The sequence below is a fragment of the Corapipo altera genome, unplaced genomic scaffold (genome assembly GCF_003945725.1).
Source record: "Corapipo altera isolate COAL_440 unplaced genomic scaffold, ASM394572v1 1, whole genome shotgun sequence".
Taxonomy (NCBI): domain Eukaryota; kingdom Metazoa; phylum Chordata; class Aves; order Passeriformes; family Pipridae; genus Corapipo; species Corapipo altera.
In genome coordinates this window covers 31,633,456-31,656,588 of record NW_020884873.1, presented here as the reverse complement: position 1 = coordinate 31,656,588, position 23,133 = coordinate 31,633,456, and the positions used below count along the sequence as shown (strand labels likewise).

At 41.3% G+C, this 23,133-nt stretch overlaps 1 protein-coding gene and 1 long non-coding RNA gene across 3 annotated transcripts in view; both read right to left on the bottom strand.

Moving 5' to 3' along the window:
* Positions 1-12,880: 12,880 nt before the first annotated feature.
* Positions 12,881-19,237, bottom strand: LOC113959410. 2 transcript variants are annotated; one of them, XR_003531804.1, is made up of 3 exons: positions 19,196-19,237; positions 16,271-16,374; positions 12,881-13,703 (listed from the first exon to the last, which is right to left on the bottom strand). It is a non-coding gene; the product is annotated as an uncharacterized LOC113959410 (long non-coding RNA). The 2 variants fall into 2 exon arrangements; XR_003531798.1 differs by having other exon boundaries at positions 18,719-19,198.
* Positions 19,238-19,477: 240 nt separating this feature from the next.
* The window catches only part of TSPAN8 (tetraspanin 8), an 18,530-nt gene continuing 14,874 nt past the window's right edge, over positions 19,478-23,133 (bottom strand). The window contains exons 7-8 of the mRNA XM_027668421.1: positions 22,011-22,094; positions 19,478-20,004 (exon numbers count right to left, since the gene is read on the bottom strand). Of these exons, the coding sequence (XP_027524222.1) occupies positions 19,951-20,004; positions 22,011-22,094 (138 nt within the window). The 3' untranslated portion in view covers positions 19,478-19,950. The remainder of the gene's footprint in view (positions 20,005-22,010; positions 22,095-23,133) is intronic.

The following is a 23,133-nucleotide window of genomic DNA, read 5'->3' as shown; positions in this document are numbered from 1 at the left end:
TTAATTAAATGTCAAATCCAACTGGTCTGCTTGATCTTAAATCTACCAAATTTTCTGCTCAGGCCTGAGTTGTCCTAGAGCAGGGGAGAGGCTGTGGCCCAGTACTGTAACCTGGGCTCATATTCAGAATTTGTGCCCCTCACAATCTGGCTTGTCAAGGCATATGTGCCTCATCATGTAATTCCATGCAGATGTGGCTGGTCTTCAGGAAATTTGCACTAGTGTATAGGAAAGTAGAGGGAAAAAAGCATCTAGCTACAAAGAGGGTCACATTACTTTGACTTGGGAACTTCAATGTCTATATCCCTGCCTCTGAAAGCAATCCAAGATCTGTGAATTCACTTGCACATATAGAAGTTTGGCAGATGCTTTAGAGAAAAATATGCAACTCCACTATACATCAGTAGTAGGTTAGTTTATCTAAGGTAAGGGACATAATACTGGCTAAGAAAACCTTTTTCTTCTGTATCAGTTCTTTGAAACTGATTTGGAAGCAGTTCAGGTTTTCATTCAAACTCAGTGTTCATTTCCAATAAATTTATTTTCAGTGGCCCTTTATTTATGCTTCTTTCAGACTGTTTTCTTTCCATTTGGTAATCTGCGTATGCAACTCTAGCTGTTAGTTTTTGGACCTGGTTGCTGGAATTGGAACTGGCTGAGGTCTTAAATTATGTTTGAGAGCTTGATTCCACTTGAATAAAATCAAAGAGCACTTTCCATTAAATTTAACATGAACAACAGAGAAATCAGACATGAGAAATATTTTGCCGCTTAAAAATACCCAGGAAGCTTCAGAGCTCTGAACTGCAGTAGATGTATATAGCCAGGAGGTAAAGATGAGATATAAGGCTGATTTATCAGAATCTAGGCTTTAAAATTAAATTAGTAGATATATTTACCATGAGAGGGACAAATTACAGAATCATAGAATACGCTGAGTTGGAAGGGACCCTCAAGGGTCATCGAGTCCAACCCTTAACCCTGCACAGGACCATCCCCAAGAGTCACACCATGTGCCCAAGAGCATCAGACGAATGAACTCTGTCGGGCTTGGTGCTGTGACCATTTCTCTGGGGAGCCTGTTCCAGGACCCAACCACCCTCTGGGTGAAGAAAGTCTGCTAATATCTAACCCAAACTTCTTCTGAAACAACTTCAGGCCATTCCCTCAAGTTCTGTCGCTGGTCACCCTAGAGAAAAGATCAGTGGCTGCCCCTCCTCTTCCCCTCACAAGGAAGTCGCAAACTCCAATGAGGTCCTCCCTCACTCTCCTCTTCTCCAGGCTTAACAGACCAAGTGACCTCAGCTACTCCTCATACGGCTTCCCCGTGAGGCCCTTCACCATCTTTGTTGCCCTCCTTTGGACGGTCTCTAACAGCTTAATATCTTTCTTATATTGCAGTGCCCAAAACTGCACACAATATTCAAGGTGAGGCATACACTCTCTTTTTTGCCTTACCTCCAAGAGAAGATTCCTGTTCAGCTAACCCAGCCTTCTGCCTTGCCTGCTTGACTCCCAACATGTGGGAATTGCCTGCTCCTGTGCCCTTAGGAGGTGATGTTTGCAAAGGGACCAGCTCTTCTACCCTTACACACATATTCCTCCTTGGAAGTCCATTGCACTCAAATTTTGCACTATCTGTATGAACAAACTATAACCTGTAATACTTTGTCTTCTTATAATTCACTTTCTCAAAGTTCTAGAACTTCTCAGATGCCATCTCCAAAAGAAGAAATTTTGTGCCAATAAGGGAGATGTTCTGGGAAAAGAGCCTCTTTGTACCGACAGAACAAATCAGAGAAATCATAAGAGACAGGCTAGTGAAATGCTGTTTTGTAGTATCCTGCTGATTTGCACAAAAAAACCCTTGGTTGATTCCCTTTGGTTTTTTTGACCTTCAGCTGTGAACTCTCTGGAGGCAAAGATCCTCTGTATGGAAACTCTTTAGCCCAAGAGGAATGCTACTATGACCAAAGGACAATTCTGAAACTTTGTGAAGCTGCAAATGTTAGGTGGCAAGACCCTTCCCTGTGGTGATGTGTGCTTTCTCACACAAATGGTTCCTCCAAAATTTGACTCAACTCGTGATGAGAATAAATGCTTACTGTTGCAAATAAAAGCTGTGATGGAGACATTAAAGCTTTACTTTTAGCCAGCCAGCCAATAATTCATTTGTACTTGATTTTTCATTAACTCCTTTTTTCCTTTTTAAGGGAATCTTCCCAGGGCTTTTTGTACTCTTATTAACCCTAAGATCTTTATCTTCCATGTGCTTTTCTTCTATATAGAGGGAAAAAGTGAAACCACATGAAACCAGGCAATGCACCAGAAAACATTTATGAAGTTTCTAGTGAAGTGTTTTGGCATAACTACATAACAATAATGTACTATTTTCATTAACTTGAGCAAACAAACACAATAGATTATTAAAAAACAAAACTAAGAAGAAAGCACAGATGCGATGTAACTTTATGATTTGACAATCAGAGGACAGATTTACTAGCTTTTTACCAGCTTATTTACTGCTTCTCTTGACAAAGGAGAAGAGCTAACCCAAGAGCCATAGGCTCTACAGCAAAGAACATGGGGAGAAATGCCAGATGATCTAGGTCTCACTGGTGACAGTAAACCAGCAAGGTCCACAGCACTGTTAAGGATACAGTATCTGCAATCTTTTAACTGTCATCTAGTTAAACTTAATGATCATAAAGGTAATGGATACTCAGAAGAGCACTGAGTGCTCCTGAAGAGATGGTGATTGTATTCCTTATTTGTCCTCTTGCAAGCACGGACTAATATTTGGTCTAGAAGTATTTTTCTCTCTTTTCTTTCAGAGTAGATATGCTATTCTTTCTTTAGATATGCTGTTGCTTAATAGCATAAGAATTATTTTGGTGTCATACTGCACACAAGACCATATGCTCTGTGCAGCAGTTGGAGAAACTCACTGGAGTGACTAATCAGTCCAAGCATCCTGCACTGCTGAACTGAATTTGAGTTATGTACGTGATGCCACACATACTGCCATACAGACAATCCACCTCAACCATAAGCAAGCTAGCTTGGACAGTAGAAGCAGTAAAGCCCAATTAATATGGCAGTCCAGGGAGACTATTTTTTTGTACTTCTGAGGATAAATTTGTCCTCAGGAAAAACTGCAGGCTGATTTATTTTGCAAAGACCTCTGTGCTACGTTGTCTGTGCTTGGCAGTTTGCTCAGACCACACTGTGGGCCACAGAAATATCCTAAACGTGCATGCTGTCCTGGAGAAAGGACAAAGCAAACAGAAAGTAGAAGAAAGAAGGAAGCATCAACTCCACACAGTCACAAAAGGAAGGGAACCAAGAAGAAGGAGAACCAGGAGCTCAAAACTATTTAGATGAAGGTTAATGTGCCAATTAAATGAAATTCAGACTGTTCAGACATGGATGCCTCATGGTTGTGGATAAGGGGAGGAAAGAAGCCCTAAGGGTCACAGCTCCTCTGCTGTTATGTAAGGGGTCATGGATCCACCTCAGCTCTCCCAGTAAAATCTTCTCAGAGTTTTGAAAGGCATTTATTTATGCTTGTTCAGAATGCTAGGTCTCAGGAGACAATTAAAAAAGTCTGACAGAGCACTTCTAAATGTCCAAATATGAAAGAACAAAGGGTAGACTGGGTTTCAGGGATCTCACAGAGTAAGAAAGCATTCACACTGAAGGAAGTGCAAGTGGGCTGTGTTTGCTACATTCAAGCAGATTAGTTGTGAAAGTGAGGGGGTTTGTGCATTTTTTATTTCTTCTTGTGTGAACTTGTACATCTGTTAGGCATTTGTGTTCTAGTTTATAAGTAGTGGAACTATTTAAGTTGGTAAGACATACTACTACCCCAAAGGGAACAAGTATGTTAACATATACAGATGTTATGAAACTGGCATTTTTCATGCTAGGCCTTATGGCATTTCCACTAATTCAGAATTAATAATATGTTGAAAACATTATCTTATTTCTCATAAAATGGTGATCAGATCAGTAAAGCTTCTTTTTTTCCCTTCTAAATAGAGACAGTATTAAGCTCACCATCGCACTTCATTCCAGTGGTTCCTCCTGAGCAAAGTCTTACATATTGTTGAATACCCTAATTTCATCCAATTTCAAGGAATATTTTCCGATTCTTATCCATGGAGGTATTTTGGAAGACACTTTTGTTTTTGTTTTAAATGCAATCCTACTGTTTCAGCTCATGTTTTATTTTCCCTATCTGCCTTTTAATTAATTAACATGCTGCAGAGGTTGGTGGCGCTTGACAAGAAGCTGAAGTGAGCTGACCATTGTGAAGGAAAAAAAGCTGACAACAGTAGACAGTGTGAAAGTGGTTAAGGCATGAGAGTGAGAGGCAGAAAAAGAGTCATGAGAAAATTCAGTCATCAATATCCAGCTTGGTGGGTCCTCTGCCCTTTCCTGTTCAACCCAAAGTGTATGCACTTTACTCAGTGAACTTTAAGAATGCTTTGCAATACTGTGAGAGAGTAAAATCTGTCCCTTAGGCTCCTGTGGAGAGCTCTTGGACTGCAAATTGCAGCTGTGCAAGCACGATCCCTGTGCAGGGGTGAGGTGGAAGCTGCACCCACCCCTGTCCCATCAGGGCATGGGCTATGGCCATCCGTGCCCTTACAGCCCTCATGCTCCATTCAGGCTACAGCTGACTGGGCCCCCTGCCTTGGGTTTATGTATTACTCTTCAACCCAACCCCTAACATGTCATCCTAATGCTCAACCCCTTGGTGTACTTGTCTTAATCAGAAGTAGAAAAATGTTTCACACAGGTGAGATTCAGAGGCAAGGGTAGGAAGATCTGCCCTGTGCTTACAAACTCTATCAGGACATGCGCTGACTGTGGTGGTCTCCCAACCCAAAGGGAGAGTCTGTGAGCTAGTAATAGATACGTGCAGAGAAGGTCATCCCATCCTGCTGAGGTTTTTCATCTCTCAGCATTCATTTTGTCACTAGCTCAAGACTTTTGAAGGAAAGCCCTGAACTCCACAGCAGCCCAGCTGCCCAGGTCTGCACAGTGCCTGTCCAGGCTGCCTTCCTCATTAATGGGAAAAGACCCACATGTCTGCAGAGGAATTTCGCTCACCTGAGGTTAAGATGGATCTGAGCTGGGCTGTTGCCAAGGCTCCCAGAGCCATGGTTTTCCTTCAGCCTTTGACCCCAGCAGCTGGCAGTGGACAGACAGCAGGGATTGCAGGCTATGGGGTAATTGGCCTCTGCCAAGTGACTTGGAAGAAAGCTAGAGACTGTGATGGAAATTTTTCTGCTTCCCAACTTTCCCCAGCAAAGTCAAGCCATCCATGTGGAAAGCTTTGACCGTGAATAGTTAACAAAGACATAAGTCATTGAGTAAGTTCTGATTTGGCTTTATTTGCCGTTGTTGTCCTGAAATGCAGCTTTTTGAAAATTAATGAGAATACAGACTTGTAAGTCAGACGTGGCCAGCAAGAGTGAAGAACTTAGCTTGCCTTTATGACTTGTAGCTGTAACTCTAATAAGGTATCATGAGCCTCTTTTTTTTTCTGTTAGTCTGCTTACACCATCCCCCAAATCCAGCTGTGGGCTAGCAAATTTCTGAAAATGGGCAGGTGGTCATCCTAACCAAAAAAGACACATGAGAAAGAAACTTGATTAATGCTGAGAAGGGGATGTTCAGTTTTTAAAAGGGGATGTTCAGTTTTTAAAAGCTGCTTGTGGTTGTCACAGTGGAATTAAGAAATCTTATTCCTCTCACTTGATATATGGCACATTCCTACTCCCACATATCTGTCTGGAGACATGCCTAAGGAGCACACTTTCAAAGTGTCCTTGAGAGTGGCTCATCTTTTGTGCACTAGTTACAGGCTGATCAAGTCTCTGTAATAATTGTTTATTGTTTCCAATTTCCATCTCTCTCCTGGTGTAATGTTCACAGATTCAAAAAGCTGGAATAGGCAGGTACTGGCTAAGTAGCCCACCTGGCTCCACTTATCTCCCTTTCAAATTAGAGGCAATGTAACCCAAAACCTCTATCTTCTGCTTTTTAACATTTCACACAAACTCATTTGGAAAATTTATTGTGACTTTAAAAAGATCTGACTTTTTTATTTGGTGCGTCACACTCCAAGAACAGTACGGTACCTGTTAGCCAGATGGTACATGAATAACAGGCCGAAAGGTACCAGATTTCTTATTTGGAGTCTGCTGTGAAACATGCATATCAGATTCAGGTGATATTAATGAAAAAATAATGCTGGAAAAGTTATGAGCCATTATTCCATGTAGAAATGGCATTTTTCCCCTTTTACAAGCACTCTTGAGCTAAATAAGCTTTGAACTTTCAGATCTTTCTGTTTGCGGGGGTTTGCTTATAACAGTCATGTAGCCAATATGACGACAATCTTGGAAGAGGCCCAAGTATTTTTAATCAGTGAGGCCGTGCTGCAATGTATGAAACAGATTTAAACTACTTTTGCCTTTACATGACCAAAATTTTCTCTAGCTTAATATAAAATCAGTGTAACCAACTGACCAAATTCAAGGAAAATTTACTGCTCTTTTGCAGGCTAGGCTGCATTATAATTTTAATTGTCAGCCCTAATATGATCTTGGGAGGGTTTTATGAAAAGCAATTTAGTTTTAGAGATTGTAAATGGTGTGGCGGCTCTGCCAGCGTGAGCACTATCAAACTGCTTTACTGTCATATCAAAATTAATATCCAGCTTTCTTTCTGGTTGGTATTAAACCAGACCAGATGTTTGCTCTGAGTTTGTAAACCTCTGGTAACAGTGACAAACAGGATGAAAGTTACAGGGGAAAACAAGCCCAGCGCCGGTGCTTGGAGCCAGTTGGTTCCCACCCCACTCTGCTCCTTGTTTCACTTGAATAAGCCATCCCTCCCATGGGGTTGTTTGCTTGCTTGTTCGGTTGTTTGTTTGTTTGGAGGGAATTGGGTTAGAGTCACTCAACTTCAAATGAAAAGCACATCCTAATCTAGTGGGACCTGCACTGGAAATAAGGCATCAGAGCGTCCTGGCCCTTTCTGACGCCTGATCTACACTAAAGTCTGGCTGCTGGAGCTGTACTTCAATTAGGAGTTTCCAGACTTGCTGACACAGTCATGCCAGCAGAGCCCTAGCATAGATGGGATCTGCTGGGAAACAGCTTCTTTCGGTCATCAACCCCTCTCATCTTGCTGTCTGCTTTTCTACTTACAAGGGCTTATTTCTTTAGACATGCAATCAGAGCCTTCCAGGCCCAGCCAGCACCATGGCTCACTATGTCCTCACCTAGTATGACTTTTCCGCTCTTCACATTCATGGTGGTAATCACAAGTGACATGGTGGGATGCAAGGAAGTCATGTCTTCTAATCGCAGGGCCACACTGATCCCAAGCTGTAAGGAGGTTTCCTGCCATGAACACAGGGTTGATAAAAAGAGGTGAGAAAGATGCAGGGAAATTTAAAACTAAGAGCTTCCTCTTTAGGTAGAGCTGCTCCAAGAGGTTTGATCGTTTCTCATGTTCCTCGCTCTCAAATAAGCCAGCACAACACTTCATGCACCGTTATGTCAGTATTTCCAAACTAGTGGTACCATTTCTTCCTTCCTTCCTCCTAGGGAGACCTTTGGTATTCAGAATTCCAGTTCAGTGCCACCAATCTGACTCCCTGTTGGTGATACTGAGTCATCTCAAAGCCTCCTGCTACTGGGGCTTTCAGCCTCTTCATGGGCAAGTCCTCATTACCATGGGCACTGACCAACCCCTCTCAGACCCTTTCCTTCTCTCACAGGTTCAGCACAGATGTTACTTATTGGTCTTCAGCAATATTCACCTCTTAGGTAAATTCGCCTCCAAGGAAGCAGCCTGTTGCAGGTGAGATACACACATGTGAAAGACTGTGAGATTTTTAGGGCCACCATAACAAATATAAAATGAAATGAATACATAAACCTGCCCAATACCTCACTTAATAAAAAAGTTATCTTCAGTGATGACTGTTAGTTGCAATAAGGACAAAAGTATAACTGTGAATTTAGAGTGGTTTGCAAATTTAAGACAGGCCACTTTAAACATGACCAAGGTAAAAAAACCCCAAAAATTAAAAAAGGGTGCCTTTCTAACTTAAAATAATATTGACATAATTTTCTTGGATTTTTGCATTATTTTGAATAGACCTTCAAAGCAGAACTGTCAAAATATTATTAATAAGATGTAAAGTGTCTCATATGTTAACTTTCTTCACATTTCACTACAAATTTAAAAACAAGGAAAAAAAGAGACACCATTTCTGCAAAGTAAATTTAGCTTAAGTGCATTTTTTTTTTCAGCAAAATGGGTCATTGGCGTAAACCTGTGAACATTTCTTGGTTTTCCATGCTTTGATGAAAATTAGACATATTCTATTGAACTCATATGATGAATAAGCAAAATCATTTGAAAGAGAAAGGAAAAACATATCTGAGTAGGCTTTTTGCAATAAGATTTACACAGTACACAGCTTCAGTCAGAAAACTTGGAAGGCAGCTTAATTTCTTTGAGATATGAGGCCAAAGCCCTCAGCAGAAATAAATTGCTATTGCTCCACCAAACACATTGGAGCTGTGCTAATGGCAAAGGAATCATGCTGATTGACATCAGATGAGGATTTGGCCCCATTTCGTCTCCTGAGTGAGTGAGATTTTCTGTGTTAAAGAGAACATTATTATTCCACAAATGTCACAGCATTGTTACCCTAAACACCAACTTGCTTTTGTAAACTGTTGATTCCCAAAGATTCCTTAGTCTAAATCAGTATAAATAGGACAAAACAGTTTTCTGTTTTCTAAGATCGTGATGTGATGTTCTTTGTTGCTACTCTGAGCTTGCACAAATTCACTGTATCTGCCTGAACACGGACTCCTGTCTGTGAATGTTGTCTGGCCACCAGCCTGATAGTCTTTAATTTTTGTTAGGAAAGTTATATATATTTCTAAGAAACTTGCTGGTTTAGCAGTTTAAGTGTTTACAATTAACAAGTACCATCCTCTGCAGAATTCTGCAGTTTCAGAAAAGAATAACAACATGGTGGTTTAAAATAACAATATGGCTTAAAAATCTGTGAAAGGATGCTGTTATCTTGTTAGTTCATTGTTTTGCTAATCCATCTCGTCTTCTACCACCTCACCTGCCCCCCAGAGTCCCTAACTCTTAGTTCTGCTGTAACATTTGCAAAACGATACAGAAAAGTCAAAATTATAAATTATAAGGTGATTGCAAAAGTATATTTTCCATGCACAGTGCTAATCCATACTCCAGTGGAGTTGGCATTTCTTGGCTGCAGGCAAATGCTAAGCTTCAAAGTGTGGCTCAGGTGCTGAGCTGTATCTTGCTCCTGACAGTAGGCTGCTGGCATGGATGCTACTGTAACCCATATCTCTAGTCATGACTTGTGCACATTTTAGGGTGTCTGGGCCCTAATAACTGTATACCCTTGCTAGAATTTGCCACATTCTAGGCTACATGTGACTCTCTGAGCTCTGCAAAATGTGTGACCACACCATTACATTGGTTACAGTATTAAGACACATATCACATACAAAATATAATGCAAGACATACTCCCCAAAGAATCACTGGAAAATACAATCCTTGGGCCACAAATTTTAACTGTGTTCTACAGCTCTAATGCTAGAGAAAACTTTCCTCAGTGTACAGACAAGCTTCAGGACAACCCACGAACGTTAACTGAGGTAGCCCTTGCCGCCTTGCTTTCTTCTATCACCTCTATTTCAAACTGCCCATTCCATACCATTTTAACTTTGCTCCCAGATGCATGATAAAGTCTCAAAATAGAAAGCGTAGCTGAACCGCACATTGCAGCCTTACAATATTTTAGTTATTCCCTTCCTTACAGCCTTCTTTTCCTTTCTGCTGCCTATGAAATTAGTTTAGTCATAACACCTTGGCTTTGCTGATTCCCCATCACACCATCATGTGAACAAGACACTAAGTCCGCAAGATCCACAAAAGCATTTGTGTCTCCTTGTCCATCTTGCATTCATGTCAGCTGGTTCAGAACACAGACTTTATACTGTGTTCCTATTTACAGCACAGTGTGAAATCACTGTAACCCCATTAGCATTCCTAACAGTACATTACCTAGGTATCTAACTCATAGCAGTGTTTTGACACAGTCATTCTCTTTCCAGCATAAATCAAACTTCTCTAGACTTCTAATTTTTCCACATGAGCAGCCCATTGCAATAACCCAGGTAACTGGCAGTCAAGTGATAGCAAATCATTTTCTTAGGAAAAAGAGATCGCATCAAGAACTTTAAATTGTCTCAGTTTAGTTCTGCTAAGGTGGGTAAGAAGTCCATGCAGGGCTGCCAGATATAACACAGGACAGAGAATATATATGATATCATCAAGCAGCAGTGGGAGCCCAAGCAGAAGACTGTAGAAGTTTAAAAGGCACAAAATGCTTTGCTATGATACCGAATCTCACTTAATTTTCCAATCTTAATTTGATAAATAGATCCACTGAAGTCCAGAACAGATCAGAGAACCTCTATATTTTCTCTCTTTGAAGACTTTAGCATGTTTATGATGTGATGGTCAGGGTCTGTAAACGGCAGTAGTAAATGAACTGTGTTACCCTGTGAAATATTCTCTAAATATTCAGTCTTATGGCTTGCATTTCATGAGAAAATGTCAATATTCATTTCTTTTTTTGTCTCTTTTTATACATTTTTTTCTGCCTACATAGTTCCAATCTCTCTAATATATTTCTATTCCAATATGACTGAAAGCGATAGCCATCAGACAATAGGCATAAATTAACAGCACAAATCTGCAAGCACAGGAAGTTTGTATTAACTATCTCACCTATCATTTCAAGCTTTAGGAATGACTGCCATATGACCAGAAATACCTCAAGTATCCCTCTTGGAAGATATAAAACCTGCTCCACCTGCTCACAAAATTCTCCACACCAGCAAGAAATCCATGGAACTTTTTGCTTTTACTTAATATTTTTGTGGTTATTGCAGTTAAAGCCACACGTTATTAGAATTGACTTGCATTACTAATTTCAGCTTATGGTCACTGCTATCCAAAAAAAATTAGCCTTTTGAAAATATTTGAAGCAGAGCCAATTTCACCTCTGCTGAAATTGCTCTTGAAGTCTTTTGTCCACAAATTTTCTCACCTGTAGCACATCTCTTGTGCTAAAGCCACAAGCAATTCTTCTTCACAGATGATTTGTGTATTTCTTTGTGCATATATTTTAAAAAGTATGTTTAAACAAGTTCACTACAATGTACTTTAGAATGGCCTCTCTACTGTGTTGATTCAAATTCTTTTTCCACTGGCCAAAACACTGAGGAATGAGAATAGGAGGAATATGAGAAAGGTAACAGCAGGAAGTTCCCCGTGTCATTGTAAGAGTCCATGTGCAGAATAAGAGCAGAATCTTAAATCACATGGAGAAGGTAAATAATCAGAATTGTTTGTGCTACAGAATATTAAGCATATCAGAGATAGCACATCTGGATATTTTGTACCACAACCACAGTACCCAAACCCATATCTGACAATTTCCTGTGATTGATGTGATGAAACCTTTCAGAGTTTGGAACATCTCTTAGAGCAGAGGACGTTTTTGAAATCCAACCACTATAAAACAAGCCCTCACTTCCTACCCCTTTCAACACATTCTGTTGTGCTCAGTCTGTAATTTCTCATTTGTGCTGACAAACAGTCCAGTCCTTGATCAGTTTGCAAAAGGCTAAGGGGATCCATCATGCCTCCAATCAGGTTGGGTTGTAGACTTCTGTTTTTCGCTCTAATTGCACTCCAGTTCATGTAATACACATTCTGGTTCCCTGTATTCCTCTCCCAGTTGCAATTAAATATGTCATAGACTCATAGAATAATCGATTCATAGAATCATTTAGGCTGGAAAATACCTTTAAGATCACTGAGTCCCATGATAAATCCAGCACTGCAAAGTCCACCACTAAACATTGTCCCTAAGACTACACGTCTTTTAAATACCTACAGGGGTGATGACTCAGACACTTCCCTGGAAAGACTTGTTGCTTTACAACCCTTTCAATGCTTTATTCACCCAAAGTGAATGAATTTTTCTTAATATCTAATCTAAACCTCCCCTGGCACAACTTGAGGCCATTTCCTCTTGTTCCAAAGTATCTCAGCTTCGTGTCTCACCTGTCCCCTTCAGCAACTACTGTCATTCACTTTCTTTTCTGATGTTCTAAGCCTTGTTGCCACATGATCCTTACTCCCCACCCCATCTGTATCTGTTTGACTGTCTATAAATATATACAGAAGTGCAATAGCCAGGATATCAAGGCAGCCTGCTCCCAACTTCTTTGCTACAGCAATGGGAGAAGTGATTGCAATTTGCTTTCTACGTAGTAATGCAGTGGTGGTATATTGCTTTGGTATATTCATTCCTACTTCTATTCACACTGTTACTATATACTTTCTAATAAACAATTTCCTCAGTCACTGCTTTTCTTGAAAGAGTCTATTATAATGCTGTACCAGGGGATCTCAACAGTATTTACAGAAGTAGAGACTTGTGCAGGCAGGAAACAGAAATAAATAATGGAGGCCCCGATGAACAGGTAATATTCATTTCCATGGCTCTACTTCCTAATATTTGTTATTCTTAATAGACTCCCAATCAGTGATAGAGATAATAAGCTTTACTAAGCTTATCTCTTTATCTGTAGTTTTGAGAAACATTTTTGGAAAAAACTCAATACATTCTAGAAGATAATTTTTTAACAGAGCAGTAGTAAGTGAATTCTATTTCTTTCTCATCCCCAACAAATCAAATCTACAAAAGATCTTTCCTGGTCTGAATTAATTTTAATAGTAAAGAACTCACTGTCAAGTTGAATAGTGATGGACTTAATGTTTCAGAGAGTTGCTGCTACTTTAATTCACAAATATAATGAAATAGAATTTAGGAAACATTTGTATTACAGTGAAGTACTATATTCACCTGAAACTTCCGCAAGAAAATGCTTTACAGCAACAAAATAGTCAGTATTCACATATCAGCCTGGGTTTAGATGATCTGACAAATCTTTTAGATAACAAACAGCACAAAACCACAGTATGAAATGGTTTAGAAACACATTATGTTCGCTTAATAGCAGATGTGAAACTACTGACACTTTGGGCCTTTTAAAACAGCCCCTGGAAATCAGTAATTAACCTTCTTATGTTAGCAAGCTCACAGAATTTCAGTGTAAAGAGCTGGTGTGCTAAAGTGCTTTGAGACTGTTTTAAGAAGCTCTCTGAGAACATCCTTGTGTTTGTCCATATTTGATGTCTGGGTTTTTGTACCAGTTTCTTCCATAGCCTTGTATGTGCAAGTCCATTAGCACAGTTTAGTTTAAACAGCCTTTTCCAGTCTTTCATGGGTTAATGCAAATCAAGAAACTGCAGTCTCTCTGATGACTTATATTAGTTGAATTTGAGTTCCTCACAGATTCAGAAGGAAGAGTATTATGTGTCTCTTATCCATCTTATTGCCCAAGGACTTCTCTTGCCTCTTACTCCTCCGTGCCTTTTCCATGTTTCTGGTTCCCATCTCTTAAATAATTCTGGACTGCTCAAGCAAGTCTCCTCAAAACATAGGAGTAAGTGGATATTGCTGTGGAGACTTGTTACTCTCTACAAAGAGAAAAAAAAATGTAAATGGATATGAGACAGAAAGGGAGAGGAATGATTTTCCCATTCCTCCTCAGTGTCCAAGTTCAGATAGATAAAGGATTCAACCTTATCGAATAGTGAATGACATAATCCCTCTACCTCCCCGAAAAAACCAAGCATGTTGAACATTTTGCAAAACACATTGAAGGTCAGCTTTCAGTTCAAAAAATAAATACTTGAAAAGAACAAAAAGGAATTTAATCCAAACCACTGCACAAAAACAGAGCCCTTCAGTGAAAGGATGAGAATATTACTGTTGACAGGTGTGGGGAGAAAACCTGCCAGTTTTTTTGATATAAAGAATAATCAATTTGCCATGGATGATGCCAGAAGAGATCCAAACCTCCCTTTTGTCCCCAGATGGAGTCCTAATGTAACATTTGCCCAGATCAGCATATCCCAGGTCCCTCTTGGAGGAGCAATGTCCAGGTAGCTTCACCAGCCTGAATGCTTGGAGGGGAAAGTTTTGGTTCTGGCCTGGAGCGACATTAGGTGTTTGCTCTATAACTGACTGACCAAAACAACCCAAAGTCAAATATCCCCTCAGATGAGAAGGGTTGAATCCAACCTAAATCAGCCAGAAAACCTTGGGCTAAGCAGTTAGGACAGGTCCTGCAACAGAGCCAAAGAACTGGCTTTTAATTTTGTGGTTTCAATCCTATTTCAGAATTTGAACTGATAATCCTCCATCTTAATTTAAAAATAAGCCCTGCTGCCTCACCTTATCATGTCTAAAAAAACTTGGGCCAGATCCACAGTGTCCTGGTGTCCTTTCCAGAGGGAAAGCCAGCAGTTTCACCTCCTCAGGTTCATTCTTCAGGCATCCACTGGGGTTGTACAGTTAGCACAGGTGTCACTTGGCCTACCCTTTGTCTACCAGCTATGCTCTGATGAGCCCGAGATTCTCAGAGGCTCTGATAGCCAGCCAGATTTGGGGCAGATTTGGCATTGCGTTAAGAACAGGTTGAGTTGGCTTTCAACACGACGTTCAGGACACAAAGGTGGATTGGGGCCAAATCTCCTCATGCTGAGTTGAGTGCAGCAAACCCTTGGATCTTGATAAGCTCAATATATTTTATTTTTTTTCTTTCAAATTGACCTGTCCTGTTTTACTTCATTCTTCTTTCATTTTTTTCAAAACCATATTTCTTTTTGTTTGTCTATCTGCCTCTGTCTTTTTTGTCCTTGTTGTTTGTTTCCAGTAACAGGCTTATTAATATATCCTTCATTGTTTCCGACATTGCTTTACTGACTCATATTTTACTATTAACTATAACTTCTTTCTTTTTCTATCCATGCTGCATTTTCCCCACAAATGCAATCTTGAGAACAACACGCCCCCCCCAAACCCTTAAATGATGTAACGAATCCTTCTGTGGAGATAGTCTGATCTGGTGTGTTGACTTATGTGTAGCCATTAAATAGTTGTTTGGCTTTAACATGTGTGTTAAATAGACTTGGTTTTAAGGTGGGATTCCCTGGCAAAGGCAGGGACACGTTGTCTTTCTTCCTACCACTCTTTTTTTTTTTTCTACAATTTAAGACTATAATGATAAATGCTTTTTCTCCCTTTGCTGTTTTAAAACACTAAGGTCTTGGACATGCGTCTTTCCTCTGTATGCTTGATTTTATTGGGTAACACTGAGAGGAACATAACCTTGGATGAGATTGTTATGAAAAAACACAACCAATCTTCCCCAACAACCCACAAAGGAAAACCCTTATGGTTTTATTATTCTGGCAAGGATTTACCGTCAAATTCCATTTCAGAAACCCCAGAAATCATGATTAAAAAGTGGTTGTGGGCTCAGAAAAATGCCCCATTGCTGTGAGTCAATTGCTAACTATAAATGTTCTCTGACAAGAATACTGAGAGGACTCCATGAAGGAGTGGTGCTGGGATTTCTGTTACAGCATTGTGCACAGCAGATGAGTCTTATCCTACCAGTCCAGAGAGTAAGCAGACCTCATTTCCTATCAGGCTGGATTATGACTGAGCAAAAAGATCAATGAATCAATGAATAATCAATGCACCTTCATGGAATATTATACTAATGCTCTTTCCTGATGGAACGTTATTTCTAATGCTAACAAATTCAGTATTGTAGAGTGGGATTAATTTACTCCAACTTCACCTATTTGCAATGCAAATTACTCATCTAACCTCTTTGGATACCTATTTAAGAATGAGATGGCTCAAATTCTAGGTTTGTTTATTTCTCTTCATTGATTATAGGGAGAGTCCAAACAGGTAGCTTATATGTGGCAGTAGGGGTGAACTAAATGATTTTTAAAGGTCCCTTCCAAACCAAAACATTCCATAATTCTATGATGCCAGTTTCTACTCCACAGTTTTGCATGTGGCCAAATGAATCTTATCCAGACAGATTTCTCTTTGTTTTACGCTTAGCATTTTGCTGTTTCCATTGAAAAAATTAAGGAGAAAACTTCAGGAGTCTACTGAAGTTTACAAGTAAATAAGTTTTGCAACATCAAAGGCAATGGCCGTGTTTTAGAGGCAAACTCACTTCAGCAGCAAGTTGGTAAAATTCCGAATTTCTTCATTGGTTTGATCCCATTTAAACAGTCACAATGGTATATAATCATAATACTTTAGTTTTATTCCTTAGAGCTTTAGGGAATAAAGACAAATTGCCTACGTAAACAGAGGAACTGTTGACCTCAGTGACAGATAAAATTCTTGCGTTCTCATGTTTTGCTTCTGATTGTAATACTCTAAAATCAACAGTTTTAAGTGTCTTAACACGAAGTCTAATGTATCATACATCATTATTTTGATGCAAGCAAAGGATATTTTGAAGACTATATCCAAAGCCAGGCAGTAGACAACCAAAATTTAGACATATTAACACCTTGCTTTTATACATCTAGATCCCGTAGCACAGCATACAGGACCAGACCGGTGACTAAGCCAGAGTACATTGTCAATCTCATGTCAATGCTAATTACAAATCCATAGCAGTAATACTCAAGTTTACAGCTGCCTGAAGTTGATTCCTTCTGTAATTTCCCCTTTATATCCATCCATTAGGCATCCACAGCTCTAAGACCTCTCTCTATGGGAGACCTCCTGATCCTTTATTCAAATAGGAGAACATTCCTTCTTCATGGGAAGGAGGAGGAAGAAGAGGAAGATGCAACTGTCTCTGTGTGTTGCCCTTATATTGCCAATTTTTTCCATAGTGATATCCAGGACTCCAACTGCCACTCGGTGGATTTGGGCTCAGCTCTCAGGATCATGGATAAGATATGCAAGATAAGAAAAAAACAATCTAGGGAGGAGGACCAACTGGAAGCCAGCATTTCCTCTTCCAGTTAGTACAGCTAGGTTATGGAGTCATGCTTTTTATCTGGTCCAACAAAGTTTGAATTATTCTGGCACAGTTTCTGAAGTTCAGCAGAGGGAAGGGCAAGTGCCAGAACTGTCTGGTAGCTAGATGACTTTCCTGGAAGACATATGATTTACTCAAAGCAGCAATCACTGCTTGACCTAATGGTCTGAGTGCTAGCGAAAGAGTGGGGGATGGGAAGAAACGTCCTCTGGTTGTGTTTTAAAAGAAAGTAATTGTTGAAGATGAATTTTACCTGAACCCAGTTCTGTTGGAATAAGGAATGAACAAAGGTCTCTGCTCAAGGAAAGCTTTTAAGGTATTTATAAGCAACAGTTACATGGGAGCAATCTGGGTGTGCTTCAAGACAGTTGTGGGCACCTGAGGGGTCTTAAACTAGAAGAGCATGGTATGTGGTTTTCTCTTAAGAACAGCTGCCTGGAGGTGTTTAAAGTCATCTAGTGGGGTTCCACAGGGCTCCATTTTGGGCCCTTTGCTCTTCAACATCTTCATAAAAGACTTGGATGCAGGACTGGAGGGGATACTAAGCAATTTTGCAGATGACACAAAACTGGGAGAAACTGTTGATTCCCTCGAAGGCAGGGAGGCCCTGCAGAGAGACCTCAACAAATTAGAGGATTGGGGGGCAATCACCAACCATAGGAAGTTCAACCAGGGGAAGTGCTGGATTCTGCACCTGGAATGGGGCAACCCTGGATGTTCGTCTCCCTGACTGGGGAATGAGATGCTGGAAAGCAGTGCCACGGAAAGGGTCCTGAGGGTCCTGGTCAGTGGCAAGTTGAATATGAGTCAGCAGTGCCCTGGCAGCCAGGAGGGCCAACTGTGTCCTGGGAGGTATCAGGCAAAGCATCACCAGGCAGTCGAGGGAGGGGATTGTCCTGCTCTGCTCTGCACTCGTGCAGCCTCACCTTGAACACTGTGTGTAGTTTTGGGCACTGCAATATAAGAAAGATATTAAGCTGTTAGAGAGCATTCAAAGGAGGGCAACAAAGATAGTGAAGGCCTTGAGGAGCAGCTGAGGTCACTTGGTCTGTTAAGCCTGGAGAAGAGGAGATTGAGGGGAGACCTTATTGCTGTCTACAACTTCCTTGTGAGGGGAAGAGAAAGGGCAGCCACTGATCTCTTCTCTGTGGTGACCAATGACAGGACCCAAGGGAATGGCCTGAAGTTGTGCCAGGGAAGGTTTGGTTTAGATATTAGAACAACGTTCTTCACCCAGAAGGTGGTTGGGTCCTGGAACAGGCTCCCCAGGAAAGTGGTCAGAGCACCAAGCCTGGCAGAGTTCAAGAAGAATTGGTCTAATAATCTTGGGCACATGGTGTTACTCTTGGGAATGGGTGTGACTCTTGGGAATGAGTGCAGGGCTAAGGGTTGGACTCAGTGATACTTGAGGGTCCTTTCCAACTCAGCATATTCTGTGATTCTGTGATTCTGTGAAAGCTGTTCCTACAGAGGAAGATGGTGGTCTAGTGGGGCTGATGAAATCACCCAACCCAACACACAGCAGGCAGGCCATCAGCATGCTGTGGAAAACCTCAGCAGGTCCCAGTGGGCGTAATTAGATATCTTTGTATCTTACAAAATCTTCTCCCTGATCCCATTTACTTTCTGTCAGGAAGTAACCTAGGTCAGCAACTCCTCTGGGGTCAGGACCACATGGGTTCTCCTGGAGAGGCAGGGCAGAGACTGGCAGCAGGGCCCGTCTCTCCATTCCAGTCAGAAATGGAGCAGGGGGTGCACCATGGAGGCCCCAGTCCCTGGCACCAGGCACTTCCTGGGGATGGGCTGAGGCCAGACTAGGACACAGGCCCAGGGGTGGGCCCAGCTCAGTGGGATCCATGGCTGGGCAAGAGAGCTGGAGACCAGCCCTGCCATGACATCAGTGGGGTAGAGATCAACCAGCCCAGGAGGTTGACATGGGGTCCTGGGCCTTGGGTGGTGTTGGGAGAACCTCAGGGTGCTGGGCAGGGACAGTCAGGGATGTAAGCACCTCAGGGCCCCAACACCTCCACACACTGGCCAGTTCAAAGGCAGGCAGGCTTTATATGGCTGCTGCTATGTGCCCTGTGTTAGTCCACTCACTGCTACAAAACCCACAGCTTACCTGAGCTCCTCCAGGTGAAGCCTCACCCACATGACTCCCGTGTACACCTTGTCTCCACGTGAACTTGAGTTTCACCATTGATGCTTATTTGCAAAACAGGTGCCACCAAATCCAGCTCATGCATGCAACCTAAACATCATTTGGGTTTGAGGGTGACCATCTCATCTCTAAACACTGATTTAAACACCCTTGAAAGAAAACACAGCTTTTCTATTTGGAGACAAGTTAGTCCCTGTACTTCTCACAAGTAACAAAACATTGACCATATCGAATGTCAAACGGACCCATGACTCTCTTAATGAAAACACCTTGCCCCACAAGCAAAGTTGCCTGGGGGCCTGAGTTCCCCAGAGCAGTCAGCCACTGCATAGAGGTTTGCAGCTGTTTACAGTGACTGCTATGGGTGGTGTAGCACCTGTGTGGGCACACTGCATGGTGAACTCGGTATCTCAACGTGAATTAAATACTGTCTTCAGAAAAAATAAACACCTCAGAAACATAAACAAATATGTTTATTGCAAATAAAAATTCATATTCACATAATTAAGCCTTAAGAAGCATAAAGAGGTCATTTTGAAAATTGTGAAGCATCCACATATGCAAGGGCTGCTGTTTTCATCAGAACAGCTGCCTGGATCATGCATATAATTATCTGAATGTGACAAGCCAAATATCCCTCTATCTAGAACTGTTTCTATTTGGCTGGTGATGTCATTCTGACACTTCCACAGTTTCATTTTCTCTGGATCTGGCAGTAGAGGCTCATAGAAAACACCAAACCAAGAATCTGGAAAACAAAGACATTTCTGGTATTACTTGGCTTTTCTGGAAATCCCAGATACACAGTGGGAATATTTTGTTTGCAAATATCTTGGATTTACATGTAGGCTAAATCTGCTATGCAGAAGATGATCTTTTCCAATGTAACTCTTAAAGAACATGACTACAGAATAGAACCATTTTAATGAAGGCAGTATGTACCATAGGTAAGACTGCAGACGTGGTGGAGAAGTTTCATTTGTTTAAAAGATAGATTACCTCTGTGGTTGGGAAATCCTGTAGTTCTGGGTGCTTAAAATGAACAAATTTACTTAAGGAAGAGGTAGAGAAAAGGATATGTAACACAGGGGTGCAGCTAAGACAAGGGGCTGAACTCACAGCTGGAATAAACTGACAGGGCATGCTCGTATTTTCACTTGCACCCAGGTGAAACTGGGCCCTTCTTTTCAGTATCATTTCCACTAATAGGGTGAACTGAAACCGGTAACAGCCCACAAGTGGTATAATGGAGTAGGCAGAGAGGGGAAGGGCCCTTCTTTTTATCTGGGGTTTTTCAGAGAAGAGAGGTTGTTATGCATGTGGCCTTTGATTTGCAATTGCTTGAGAAGTCATAATAAGTTAATATCTTTGGAAAGGCTAAATGTTTATCAAGTATAAACTGCCAGCTGACAATTTGTACCAGCTGAGGCTCATATTGTTTATTCATGTTGTTTTCTAATCCTTTTATAATTGGGAGAGGCATCCACCACAGAAAACGCCAGCTGGAGAACAAGAAAGAATGATGGCCAATGAACTAAAGGCTACAACTCACATAACTGCAGTAACTAGAGCAAAGTGACTTATAACTTGCCTTAGGGATACAGATGTAATTTTACACTTTTATTATATTTTTAAGGCCTTTTAACATTGGTGTATTTCACCTATTTTTCCCCCAAAGCCAGTATATGAGTGAGAAATCTGACCTGCCACATATATCATTTTAGATGCCATGAAGTCTGTGCCAAGTAAGAAGTTGGTGGCCTGTCTGCTCCCAGTCCTGCAGCTACGTAACTCTTCCCTGCTTACTATTATTTTCCTGGAAGTGTATTTTTGAGTTGGGGCTCTTGCCCACTCTTCTACCACAAGGAGCAATCTTCTGCCAATAATGTTAAGAAGTTTTTACTTAGAATAACAGAATGAACGCTGCACAGCAATCTTTGTCATTTCTGCTTTTCTCTCAAACATCCACTGATGGGGAGTGGGGGAGGAGGGAAACCAAGGAGGAAGAGTGAAAAGGAAAAAAATGACCAAAGAAAGCAACATGATGAAATCCCGTTTCTTTGTAATTTTCTCCTAATCAAATCCAAATCAAGCAGCTGACTGGATAACTTCACCTATTTTCCTCCTCTCTTCCGAGAAAATTGTGCATATTATTCTTCAGCATATGATGAGGCAATTAAAATAAACAGTTCACATACTCTGAATTTTTTTACACACATGCATGGAGTTTCACAAGTGTGCACTCAGACACATTCATGCACCATCTTGATGGCTAAAGTATGCCTCAGAATTATAATTTAGTTCTACAATTTCTCCATGATACAAATATGTAGTTTAGGGGCTAAGTTTTCTTAGGAGATGAGTTTTTCCTCACACAAATAAGAGAAAGAGGAGGAAAAAATCTGGCTATTCTGGTTTATGTCTTCTGGCGCTATATATGCACGTGCCCGTCTGTCCACCAGTCTCGCTATCAAGGCACAGCCTGGCTGCAGGACTATCAAATTTTTGCAGAAGTATTCCCACGTGATAAGCTTGCACAGGCAGCAGGGTGGTCTGATCTCACCTGAAGTTCACAGCACAGCAGCCATACACTGTTTATGTGAAATAACAGTAAGATTATAGCAAAGATGAGAGCCGGTTTTCCCTTGACTATTAATTGAGCAAGCCAGGTGTTTTAATCCCATTCCCAATGTATTTCTAAGTAGAACATATTGCTTGTCAGCTACTAAATACTTTAATGGTGTACTCTCATACCTCAATAGCAGCCAGTCCAAAGGCGATCCCCATAATTATGACCAGATGGTCTTTAAGGTATTTGATAATCACTTCTCCACAAGGCTGAAAAAAAGACAAAATGATTAATTACAGATAAGCAATATTATCCTAATATTATCCTAATACTAGGAGTGCATCTGCTAAAATAACTCTCCCATGCTTTCTCTCTTTCTCTTTAACTCTGTGTTAAAGAAAGGTTATTTGAATTTACTTTGGCTTGTTGCTAATGAACACAAAAAACACAGCTATGTGTACCTATCATGGTTTGAGATGGTCCCCCTGGGAATCGGGGGCTCAGAGGTGATTGGGTGCCAGGGCAGTGTTCCCTGGAGAGCCAATCGCCACTTGTCTTGTTCGCTTCTGCTAAAAATCATATATACACAGTACCGGAAGCTACTGGTAGGTTTTTTTTCTGTTGGTGTCTGCTGCGTGTAGGTGTAGAAGGCCAGGGGGGTGGCTGGGCTCTTTCCCCCTCCGGGGAGCAGAGGAGCCCTGCACCCCCCCAACTCTACCTAGGCCAGAGTTAGAAACAACATTTAGAGTGAGTGTTTGTGAGGGACTCGACTCACAGCACCTGAGGTGAGAGGAGAGAGGCAGGCCTTGCAGCTTAGCTGTCTTCCCTCACCCTTTCTGCAGTTAAGCTGTGGAGGGGGGCCTTTTCTTTCCCTCCATTGTAAAGTGGAGGAGAGGTTCAGCATTTGAAGCAGAGCCAAGTGGACGGGCTGATAATGAAGCAGCTCAGCACTAGGGAGAAGAATCCCAGGCGAAACTGGATAAGGGCCAAAAGAGCTCAGGAGTTTCCCTGCCAAAGCTGACCGGGGGCAGCCAAAAACTGACTTGGAGGAATGAAGATTCCAAATGCCTACTGTGATAAGCTACACTACAGCAACAGCGAACCGAGGTATGAGACTGAGAGAAAGAGAATAACACAGCAGAGACTGACATGGGACCGAGGAGAAAGGACTCAAAGCTACTTTCTTGGACTTCGTGAGGAGAGAGACTGCGTTACATATCAGCCTTGAAAGGCTTCTCCTGGACTAAAGTTAAAGGGAGGGGCTTAAAGGACTGATTCACTCTCGAGGGAAAAAAAAAAAAAAAAAAA